The sequence below is a fragment of the Dendrobates tinctorius genome, unplaced genomic scaffold (assembly GCF_039654945.1).
Source record: "Dendrobates tinctorius isolate UK_male_01 unplaced genomic scaffold, ASM3965494v1 ptg000387l, whole genome shotgun sequence".
NCBI lineage: Eukaryota > Metazoa > Chordata > Amphibia > Anura > Dendrobatidae > Dendrobates > Dendrobates tinctorius.
The window spans coordinates 215780-227968 of record NW_027362053.1 but is presented as its reverse complement, the minus strand read 5'-3'; the positions used below and the strand labels follow the sequence as shown (position 1 = coordinate 227968).

At 42.1% G+C, this 12189-nt stretch overlaps 1 protein-coding gene across 9 annotated transcripts in view; it reads right to left on the bottom strand.

Annotated features, from left to right (window-relative positions):
• The window catches only part of KDM2A (lysine demethylase 2A), a 240164-nt gene that overhangs the window by 47255 nt on the left and 180720 nt on the right, over window positions 1-12189 (bottom strand). For 5 of the 9 annotated variants that reach the window (XM_073563333.1, XM_073563331.1, XM_073563334.1 and 2 more), the window contains 2 exons: window positions 1182-1451; window positions 868-999 (listed from right to left, as the gene is read on the bottom strand). The exons of 2 other annotated variants lie outside the window; for them this stretch is intronic. In XM_073563333.1, the coding sequence (XP_073419434.1) occupies window positions 868-999; window positions 1182-1451 (402 nt within the window). The remainder of the gene's footprint in view (window positions 1-867; window positions 1000-1181; window positions 1452-12189) is intronic. 2 more of the 9 variants (XM_073563336.1, XM_073563337.1) reach the window with 1 other exon arrangement.

The following is a 12189-nucleotide window of genomic DNA, read 5'->3' as shown; positions in this document are numbered from 1 at the left end:
CTTCTCATTACCAAATAGGTCCCAATTCTACATTGTGTCCCCAAGGCCTATCAGATGAAAGGGCACAAAAAAGGTGACGTTTAGCTAATAGAACAATGTACACAGTATTCACGAGGAGGCGCTTCAAGCTGTCCCTCACTACAGCGGCTGACAGCAATACACATATATACAGCAGTTGGTCAGTCATTATTAACCAACTACATTTTTTTCTACATAAAATCCTCTGTTGATAGATGTGTAAGTGTTTCTTTTTAATATACTTCCCCCAACAAATGGCGATGCAAATGATGGAGGTGGACTTTTAGCCTGAAAATAAGTTAATTTGATGACGAAGTGTCGGCCACTGCACCGGGCAGCAAACACACATATGGCAGTTGTCTTTTCCAATGTACCACACAGCATTGAAGCAAAAAAGAAATATATCTTCTGCCAAGTCAAAGGGAACTCTAAAGGAGGCACCTGGCCCAACACAAGCACCAACTGCTTAAATCTACCTCCACTCACATATCAGTGACAACCCTTTCCCACCTTCATGTAACTATAGAATGATTTGTTTTGCTTTTCTTAAATGGGCTGTTCCACCTTGGCACAGAAGTCTACAGTTACTGTCTCCAGACTGCTGAATAGCGACAGCATGCAATATGTATGCTGTCATTTCCCGATTTGAGCAGGCAGTCATGTGACCAAATGTCGAGATTTGCATACGCAAGGTCACGTGCCAACTCACCAGCTTCTCTTTATCCATTTCTATGGTGAGAAGGTGAACGCATATAGTTATCAGTCACAGAGATGCAGAAGACTTTTGCATCAAGCCTGGGCAATGGCTTTTATAGACTGCCCCATCAGTGAAGAATTATGACTACTCACCTCTAGACAACTAGGATGGACAATCTCATTGCACATCGAGCATTCCATGAGTTTCTTCTCAAAGTCCCGGGAATCATTGGTCTGATCCACTTCTTCACATATGGCACAGGTAACAGAATGGGGCAGTCTGGGCTGGAGGACAGAGGAGGCCTCATCAGTGACCTCATCATTACAAACCAATGGGGGCTCAAATAATTTCACCCTACCATAATACTATCAAGTGGCTGAAGTGTGAAGAACAGATTACATAAGGAAAGAGGAGGCCAAAATGCAGAAAGCAACGTTTATAAATGCCAGACCCTTATAATACTTACCGCAAGGCACTGCCTTTGCATGCATGATTGCTTCATCCTGCCTGGTCCTCCAAACTTCTTCATGTCCTTACAATAGTGGCAAGTCCCACACTCTCTCTGGAGACATGCTTGGCATTTCCGGCACCTTACTCGTCGCCTCCTTGCACCAGAGGACGCAGAATGACCAGAGATGGCGGCCATTGGGCGAGGGGCAGAAGTGGCGTGTCGGGCTGCAGGCCGCATGATGTGAGGTTTGGTAAACTGGATCTTGGGCCGGAGGTGAACTTTATACTAAATGTAGGAGTTTAAAAGAAAAATAAAATGAATAAATAAAAATAAATGCGGGAACTTGCAAAGAATTAAGAATTATGTCATGTCAATTTTATTTTTAATTTTTTTTTAGAATGTAGTGGAGCAGATTTCTTTCTATGACTAAACGAAGATACTCTATTGCATTACCTGCAGTCCTAAAAAAGCTGCAGATAATACTTCATGTCACCATGGCTTCTGTCAAGTGGTGAAATCAGCTCAGCTACAATAGTATACAAGGGGAATAGGTCTCCAGCCAGGCCTTTATATTTACATGACAACATTGTTCTGGACTCCATTGGTTGGAATAACTTCAAATACAGGATATGCAAATGTGGTGGGCGAGTGGGGACCATGGTACTATAACCATGCACGTCTCATAGGTGTCAGAATCCAAAAGACACCAGTCTGAAGGGTGGGGGTGGTGAAAAATTATTCCTCAGAGCAATGGATTAAGGAGCAACTCTGGTTTTCATTTTTATTTCATAAATCAATAATACAAGAGAAAATAAGAAACTTTGCAAAATATCTTATCAGAAAAATCTGCTTCTTTCTCAGCCAGAACAGGCAGTCATTATCAAATATCTAAATTCACAGGTGAAATCTGTACTCCGTGAAGACTGAATGTTACATTACTGAGACAGGAATCTTATAAGCACCAACTGCCATCTCCTACGTACAGGGGAAGGGTTAGGCCTCTTTCACACTTCCGTTTTGTACAATCAGTCACAATCCGCCAGGTTTTGAAAAAAAACGGATCCTCAATTTTTTTTGAGGATCCGTTTTTTTCCCCATTGACTTGCATTAATGGCGGACTGTGACGGATTGCTGTCCGTTGCATCCGTTTTTTTTGGGGATCCGCCAAAAGTTGCTGTCCGTCACCATCCTCAAAGATTTCAAAACGGAGCTCTCTCGCTCTCTCTCTCTCTCCGGAGAGCATTTCCTTTAAATTTCCTCGTTTGCATGATCCGTCTGAAAACGGATCCTGTGCCATCCGTTGACATCAGTTAAGAACGGATCCGCTTGTCTGACTTTTTGGCGGATTTGAACTGATGCAAAAAAAACTGAAGTGTGAAAGAGGCCTTAGGAGAAGCTCCCCCCATCCGATCTACATAGAATCTCGTCAGTGGCAGCTGCCATCACCTCTCTCAGTAACGGGAAAGTCTGTAGTTACAGATTTTACCTGTAAAATGAGAGTTTTGTAAATGAAAGATCAGTCCTGGCGAAGAAAGGCACAGGTTCATTAATTATATATGGACACACTTTTAGATTTCTCTGATGAGATATATTACAAAAGTAGCATATATATTTAGATGTGCTATAGAATTACGAAATTAAAATGACGATTACTCTTTAAGCATATTTTACAGCTAATTGTTACATTTAAGCATCTATTAGATATTATCCTTGAAACAAGTTGAAGGATTCCATCTCTGAAACAGTGCCTAAGGCTATGTTCACACACAGAATTTTTGCTGCTTATTTCTTGCAGCCAAGACCTGCTCTCGTGGCAGTTAAACTGTGTGCTCAAAATACCTGTGGTTTTTTTTTTTTTTTAAGAGTTTAACACGATTTTTTGCTGCATTTTTGGTTGCGGATTACAGGTATGCTTTGTCTCGTTAACATGTTTAATATAGTTTTCTTAACCAAAAATGCTTAAAAATTTTTTTGAGAAAATGTAGCAAGAAATGCTACCGTGATTTTTTTTTAATTTAATTTTTCGGTGCCTGGAAATCCCCTTTAAGCTGCCTACTCTTTTCTCACAAGAGCAACAAGTGCAGTGTTTTCTTAATCTTGCATGACATTGACCCATGGCAGCAGTGCAGGAGATCTCACTGTAAAATGTCTTTGTACTGGGGGGGGAGGTTTTCTACAGTCATCTGTTATGTGGCAGAAAACCATAATGTCCAAGGGGCAGGACTGCAGCGTTGATTCATTATTGCTGCTGAAATCTAATTAGACAGTGAATTTAAAATGTGACCTTTCTACAGGATGAGTGTGAATCGGACTCTAAGGCTATGTGCACACGTTTGGAATTGTCGCGGAAGCTTCCGCGGCAATTCCGAAACTCCCTGCAGCGGGAAATTTGCATGCGGAATTGGCATGCGTATTCCCACTAAACACTAGCGTTTTGCAAGCGTTTTTAGCTTGCAGAATGCTAGCGTTTTCCAAGCGATCTGGCTTTAAGAAACACTAAAAGAAATCAAGAACAAATAATATGGTGTCAGTAATGGTTACTTTTTTAAACCAAGCATAGGGAAAAAATTATGGAGTCACTCAATTCTGAGGAAAAAAAATTACGGAATCATGAAAAACAAACCAACAAAAAAAAACAACACTCCAACACATCACTAGTATTTTGCTGCACCACCTCTGGCTTTTATAACAGCTTGCAGTCTCTGAGGCATGGACTTAATGAGTGTCAAACAGTACTCTTCATCAAGCTGGCTCCAACTTTCTCTGATTGCTGTTGCCAGATCAGCTTTACAGGTTGTCATAGACCATTTTCATCAACTTCCACTAAAGATTTTCAATTGGATTGAGATCCGGACTATTTGCAGGCCATGACATTGACCTTATGTGTCTTTTTTTCAAGGAATGTTTTCACAGTTTTTGCTCTATGGCAGGATGCATTATCATCTTGAAAAATGATTTCATCATCCCCAAACATCCTTTCAATTGATGGGATAAGCGAAGTGTCCAAAATATCAACATAAACTTGTGCATTTATCGAAGATGTAATGACAGCCGTCTCCCCAGTCCCTTTACCTGACATGCAGCCCCATATCATCAATGACTGTGGAAATTTACATGTTCTCTTCAGGCAGTCATCTTTATAAATCTCATTGGAACGGAACCAAACAAAAGTTCCAGCATCATCACCTTGCCCAATGCAGATTCGCAATTCATCACTGAATATGACTTTCATCCAGTCAGCCACAGTCCACGATTGCTTTTCCTTAGCCCATTGTAACCTTGTTTTTTTTTCTGTTTAGGTGTTAATGATGGCTTTCCTTTAGCTTTTCTGTATGTAAATCCCATTTCCTTTAGGCGGTTTCTTACAGGTCGGTCACAGACATTGACTCCAGTTTGTTCCCATTCGTTCCTCATTTGTTTTGTTGTACATTTCCTGTTTTGGAGACATATTGCTTTAAGTTTCCGGTCTTGACGCTTCCTTGGTCTACCAGTATTTTGCCTTTAACATCCTTCCCATGTTGTTTGTATTTTGTCCAGACTTTAGACACAGCTGACTGTGAACAACCAACATCTTTTGCTACATTGCGTTATGATTCACCCTCTTAAGAGTTTGATAATCCTCTCCTGTTTCAATTGACGTCTCTCGTGTTGGAGCCATGGTTCATGTCAGTCCACTTGCTGAAACAGTTCTCCAGGGTGTGCTCACTCCATTTTAGATCCAGACTAACAAGCAGATCTAATTTGATGCAGGTGATAGTTTTGGGAATGAAAATTTACAGGGTGATTCCATAATTTTTCCCTCAGAATTGAGTGATTCCATAATTTTTTCCTTATGCTTGGTTTAAGAAAGTAATTATTACTGACTACCACATTTTTTGTTCTTGATTTCTTTTAGTGTTTCTTAAAGCCAGAAAGTTGCCATTTGAATGGACTTTAGTTTTGTGCCATGTCTATGATCTGCTTTTTTTCTACAAAATTAAACAACTGAATGAACATCCTCCAAGGCGGGTGATTCCATAATTTTTGCCAGGGGTTGTATAACTGCACACTTCTGCTTTACTTCCTAAGGGCTCATACCCATCACTGTGAAAAAAAAATTCCAATTTTGGTCCACAAAAGTAAGGCTAGTGTCATGCGATTTTCATGCAAGTACAAAGCGATTTTTCACACCTAGCATCGGATTTACATCTTAATGCAGTACGAATGCTATCTGATGAGCTTTAAAGGGAATCTGTCACCTCAATTTGGTGGGCTATTTAAATGCCTTGTGTCCGGTCCGATGGGCGGTGTTTCGTCTCCTTTCCTCCACCCCGTCCGCAATATTTTTGGGAATTTGAGTAGTTGTCCTCCATAGTCGGTGCGTGTTTTTCTCTGAGTTCCGGGACATAGTTTACCGGCACATGCGCAGTAATGCTTTTCGGCTTTGCCCGCAGGTGGGTAAAGCATACTGCGCGTGCGCGAGGCTAGATTGCATTGCGCATGCGCCGACTATGGAGGACAATTACTCAAATTCCCAAAAATATTGCGGACGGCGGACAAGGATGGGTTGGAGGGTGGAGGAAAGGAAACAAAACACCGCCCATCGGACTGTACACAAGGCATTTAAATAGCCCGCCAGATTCCTTTTAACATAGCAAAATTCTCTGTCATTTACACAGTTTTCAAAGGAAATATTCTTCAATAGAATATATATATTTAGATAGATGAAAAGCCGGCAATTCTGCAGCTGCGTACAGTAAAATCGCAGCAGGACCCGACAACAGAAATGATAGATTAGATTACATACAATATTTACACATAAATTTAATCTAAAGAGGTCAGTCACATATGATTAGTTCAATGTGTGTGTAACTTACTGTACATGTATTTAACCCCTTTTCGACATTGGGCGTAATAGTATGCCAGTGTCGGACTCCCTCTGTTTGGTGTGGGCTCCGGCGCTGAGCCCGCACCTTTTCCCACAACAGCTGCGTGTGGAAACGCGATCCACCTGCGGCTGTTAACCCGTTAAATGCCGCTGTCAATCTCTGACAGCGGCATTTAACTTGTGCTTCCGGCCATCCTGTGGGAAATGCGCACACCGGTGACCTCGTCACGTGATCGCAGATCACCGACGTGTTGGCATGACAACCAGGGGTCTCCAGCAGACCTCTATAGTTGTCATACCCATATTGCTATGAGCGCCAGCTGGTGGTCAGTGCTCTCTGTTACATACAAGTGATCTGATCATCGCCTGTATGTAGCAAAGCCGATCAAAGTACTGCAGCTTCTAAATCTCCCATTGAGACTATTGAAGCATGCAAAAGGGGGGGGGGGATTAACCCCTTCATGACCGGAGCTGTTCTCGGTTTTGCATTTTTGTTTTTCACTCCTCTTCTTCCCAGAGCCATACATTTTTTATTTTTCTGTCAATATGGCCATGTGAGGGCTTATTTTTTGCTGGATGTGTTGTACTTTCGAACGGCACCATTGGTTTTACCATATCGTGTAACAGAACAAACGGGAAAAAAATTCCAAGTGCGGTGAAATTGCAAAAAAAAAAAAAAAAAAAGTGCAAGCCCACACTTGTTTTTTGCTTGGCTTTTTTGCTAGGTTCACTAAATGCTAAAATTGACCTGCTATTATGATTCTCCAGGTCATTACGAGTTCATAGACACCAAACATGTCTAGGTTCTTTTTTAAGTGGTGAAAAAAAAAATTCCAATATTTGCTAAAAAAAAAAAAAAAACACAAAAAAAGAAAAACATTGCAGCATTTTCTGATACCCGTATCGTCTTCATTTTTCGTGATTTCAGGTTGGGTGAGGGCTTATTTTTGGTGCGGCGGGCTATGACGTTTTTAAAGATACCATTGTGGCGTAGATTTGCTCTTTTGAAGCCCGTTATTGCATTTTAATGCAATGTAGCAGCGACCAAAAAAAACGTAATTCTGGCGCTTTTTTTTTTTCTCTTACTACGCTGTTTACTGATCGGGTTAATTCTTTTTTTAATTGCTAGATCGGGCGATTCTGAATGCAGCAATATCAAATATGTGTATGTTTGATTTTTTGTTTTTCACGATGTCAGCCCTGGGCTCCAGCAGTGAGCCCATCTCAAAGCCGGGACATGCCAGCTGTTTTGAACAGCTGACATGTGCCCGCAATAGCCGCGGGCGGAATAGCATTTCGCCCGTGGCTATTAACTAGTTAAATGCCGCTGTCAAACTACGGCATTTAACAAGCACTTACGGCCCTCCTGCTGGAAATGCACACACCGGTGACCTGCGTCATGTAATCATAGGTCACCGGTGTCGGCATGACAACCAGAGTTCTCCTTGAGACCTCTATGGTTGTTGATGCCGCATTGCTGTGAGCGCCACCCTGTGGTCAGGCGCTCATAGCAAGTCTGCAATTCAGCTACATAGAGGCGAACTGAGCATAGCCTACATGTAGCAGAGCCGATCAAGTTGTGGCAGCTTCTAGCCTCTTTAAAAAAAAAAAATGCTGCATTTCTTTAACAATTTTTTTTCACAAAAGAAAAAAATACATGTTTGGTTTCTATGAACTCATAATGACCTGGAGAATCACAACAGCAGGTCAGTTTTAGCATGTAGTGAACATGGTAAAAAAAAAACCAAACAATTGTGGCATTGCACTTTTTTGCAATTTCACCACACTTGGAATATTTTTCCCGTTTTCCAGTACACAATATGTTAAAACCAATGGTGTCATTCAAAAGTACAACTCGTCTCGCAAAAAACAAGCCCTGACAAGGCCATTTTGACCAAAAAAAAAAAAAGTTATGGGTCTGGGAAGAAGGAGAGCAAAAAATGAAAAACCAAAAATACGTCTGGTCACTGACCCCTTCCCGACCTTTGATGCCACGTAGGCGTCATGAAAAGTCGTGCCAATACGACCCATGACGCCTACGTGGCGTCATGAATTGATTGCTCCCCTGCGGGTCGGGTGACCAGGGTCACTGAAAGGTCCCGCACACAAAGGACCCTTCATAGATAACCCCAGGGGGCGTGGCTTAGCCCCCACGACCGCTCTGATTGGCTGTTAAAAGTGAAACTGCCTATCAGAGCGATTGTAATATTTCACCAATGAAATTTGGTGAAATATTACAATCCAGCCATGGCCGATGCCGAAATAGCATCAGACATGGCTGAACACAGAGACCCGACCCCCCCCCCCCACACACACACACACACACACACACACACACACCGACTGACGGCACCGATCGGCTGCCGCTGTCATAATCTGCCCCTCCGCTCCCCCCCGCCCTCCGATCACCCCCTCTCACCCTCCATGGTGCCTTCGAACTCCCTCTAGCTGTCCTGGTGTCCCACCGTCCAGCATCATGGGTGCCGCCATCTGCAACGCAGCAGATTCATTCATTTATTTTGATCACGATGATAAACTTTCACAGTGATCAAAATAAAAAAAATAAAAAATAAAAAAAGTAAATCACCTTATTACCCTCATAGGTAGGGTCAAATAATAAAATAAAGAAAATCTATATTTTTTTATTTTTCCATTAGGGTAAGGGTTAGAAATGGGGTTAGGGTTGGAATTAGTGTTGGGATTAGGGTTAGAATTAGGATTACGGTTAGGCTTGTGGTTAGAGTTGGGATTAGGGTTGTGATTCGGGTTAGGGGTGTGTTGGGGTTAGGGTTGGAGTTAGAATTGAGGGGTTTCCACTGTTTAGGCACATCACGGAGTCTCCAAACGTGACATGGCGCCACCATTTATTCCAGCCAATTTTGCATTCAAAAAGTCAAACAGTGCTCCCTCCATTTCGAGCCCCGACGTGTGCCCAAACAGTGGTTTACCCCCACATATGGGGTATCAGCGTACTCAGGAAAAATTGCACAACATCTTTGGGGGGCTAATTTCTCCTTTTACCCTTGTGAAAATAAAAAATAGTGGGCTAAAAATCATTTTTTGAGGAAAAAATTATTTTTTTTTAATTTTCACGGCTCTGCGTTATAAACTTCTGTGAAGCACTTCGGGGTTCAAAGTGCTCATCTCACATCTAGATTAGTTCCTTGGGTGGTCTAGTTTCCAAAATGGGGTCATTTGTGGGGGGTTTCCACTGTTTAGGTACATCAGGGGCTCTGCAAACGTAACATGATGCCCACAGACCATTCCATCAAGTCGGCATTTCAAAACGTCACTACTTCCCTTCCAATCCCCAACGTGTGCCCAAACAGTGGTCCCCCCCACATATGGGGTACCAGCGTACTCAGGACAAGCTGGACAACAACTTTTGGGGTCCAATTTATCTTACCATTGTGAAAATAAAAAATAGCGGGATAAAAAAATCATTTTTGAGGGAAAAAAATTTTTTTTTTATTTTCATGTCTCTGCATTATAAACTTCTGTGAAGCACCTGGGGGGGTTCAAAGTGCTCACTATGCATCTAGATAAGTTCCTTAGGGGGTCTAGTTTCCAAAATGGGGTCATTTGTGGGGGAGCGCCAAAGTTTACGCATACTGGGGCTCTGCAAACATGACATGGTGTCCGCTAATGATTGGAGCTAATTTTCCATTCAAAAAGTCTAATGACGCTCCTTCCCTTCTGAGCCCTGCCGTGCGCCCAAACAGTGGTTCCCTATGGGGTACCAGCGTACTCAGGACAAACTGGACAACAACTTTTGGGGTCCAATTTATCCTGTTACCCTTGGGAAAATAAAAAATAGCGGGCTAAAAAAACATTTTTGAGGAAAAAACTGCAAACTCAACATGACACCCGCAGAACATTCCATCAAAGTCTGCATTCCAAAATGGCGCTCCTTCCCTTCTGAGCTCTCCCATGCTCCCAAACAGTGGTTCCCCCCCACATATGGGGTATCAGTGTACTCAGGACAAATTGCACAACAACTTTTGTGGTTCAATTTCTCCTGTTAGCCTTGTGAAAATAAAAAATAGCGGGCTAAAAAATCATTTTTGAGCAAAATAACATGATTTTTTATTTTCACTGCGCTGCGTTATAAACTTCTGTGAAGCACTTGGGGGTTAGTGCTCACCACACATCTAGATAAGTTCCTTCGGGGGTCTAGTTTCCAAAATGAGGTCACTTGTGGGGGAGCTCCAATGTTTAGGCACACAGGGGCTCTCCAAATGCGATATGGTGTCCGCTAACGATTGGAGCCAATTTTCCAATCAAAAAGTCAAATGGTGCTCCTTCCCTTCCGGGCCCTGCCGTGCGCCCAAACAGTGGTTTATGACCACATACGAGGCATCGATGTACTCAGGAGAAATTGCCCAACAAATTTTACGATCCATTTTATCCTGTTGCCCATGTGAAAATGAAAAAACTGAGGCCAAATAAAATTTGTGTGAAAAAAAAGTACACTTTTTTTACGGATCAATTTGTGAAGCACCTGGGGGTTCAAAGTGCTCACTATCCATTTAGATAAATTCCTTGGAGGGTCTAGTTTCCAAAATGGGGTCACTTGTGGGGGAGCTCCAATGTTTAGGCGCACAGTGGCTCTCCAAACGCGACATGGCAAATGCTAAATATTCAAGCATATTTTCCATTCAAAAAGTCAAATGGCGCTCCTTCCCTTCCGGGCCCTGCCGTGCGCCCAAACAGTGGTTTATGACCGCATATGAGGTATCGGTGTACTCAGGAGAAATTGCCCAAAAAATTTTAGGATCCATTTTATCCTGTTGCCCATGTGAAAATGAAAAAAAATGATGCTAAAAGAAAATTTTTGTTGGAAAAATTAAAATGTCCGTTTTTTCCTTCCACGTTGCTTTAGTTCCTGTGAAGAACTTTTAACCCTTTTAACTTCCTAACAAAAAAAAAAATTTAATTTCAAAATTGTGCTGATGTAAAGTGGACATGTGGGAAATGTTATTTATTAACTATTTTGTGTCACATAACTCTGGTTTAACAGAATAAAATCCAAAATGTGAAAATTGCAAAATTTTCGCCTAATTTCAGTTTTTTTCACAAATAAACGCAAAAATTATCGACCTCAATTTACCACTAACATGAAGCCCAATGTGTCACGAAAAAAAACAAATCTCGGAATCGCTAGGATGCGTTGAAGCATTCCCGAGTTATTACTTCAAAGCGACACTGGTCAGAATTGCAAAAAATGGCCAGGTCATTAAGGTCAAAATAGGCTGGGTCATGAAGGGGTTAAGGGGTTAATAAATGATTAATTTTCAGTCGGCTTTCCCTCTGCTGGTTTGGAAAATTATGCGGGAGCCCACGCCATTTTTTTTTCCAGTAAACTGCACACACACACTGTACTAATCATATGTGACTGACATCTTTATATCTATTCTATGTGCATGTACTGTATGTAATCTATTGGGTCATGTTCTGATTCTACTGTACACAGCTTATGAATTGCCGGCTATTCAAAGGACATAAATCGGACGGCACTTGCATGGTACAAGTGCCGTGCATTCTTTTTTTTTTAATCATACCCATTGTGATTTGAATGTCGTGTCTGACGTATGTGGCAAATCGCAGCATGCTGCAATTCTTTTCTCAGTCTGATTTCAGCTGAGAAAAAAAAAATGCAGATAAGCTGGAACTCAGATTTACATTAATCGGAGTGCAAGCCAATTTTTTTTTTTAATTGGATTGCACTTGTCCATTTATTTTCATATAAGTATGAGCCCTTAGCGTAGAAGTTTACACCAATATGTTTAAAGTGAAACTTAGGCTGGTTTCACACTCCGCCCACCGCCGCACCTCCTCCGGTTAGCTTCACCTATGTCTGCATGCGTTCTGCATGCGGCCTGAGTACCTATATTTAACATGGGTATGCATGGCCATGTGAATGTATGCGGATGCCTCTGCATGCGTCGTTTTGACGGTGCAGCGACCGCAACAAAATGCAACATGTTGCGTTCGGCACAGGTCGCAGCACTGTCAAAAGGCTTCCACATGGCCCTGCGTACCCATGTTAAATATAGGTACTCAGGCCGCATGCAGAATGCATGCAGACATAGGCGGAGTTGACCGAAGCTTCACGGGGGAAGTACGCAGCCCTCTATCTACAAGTGTGAAACCAGC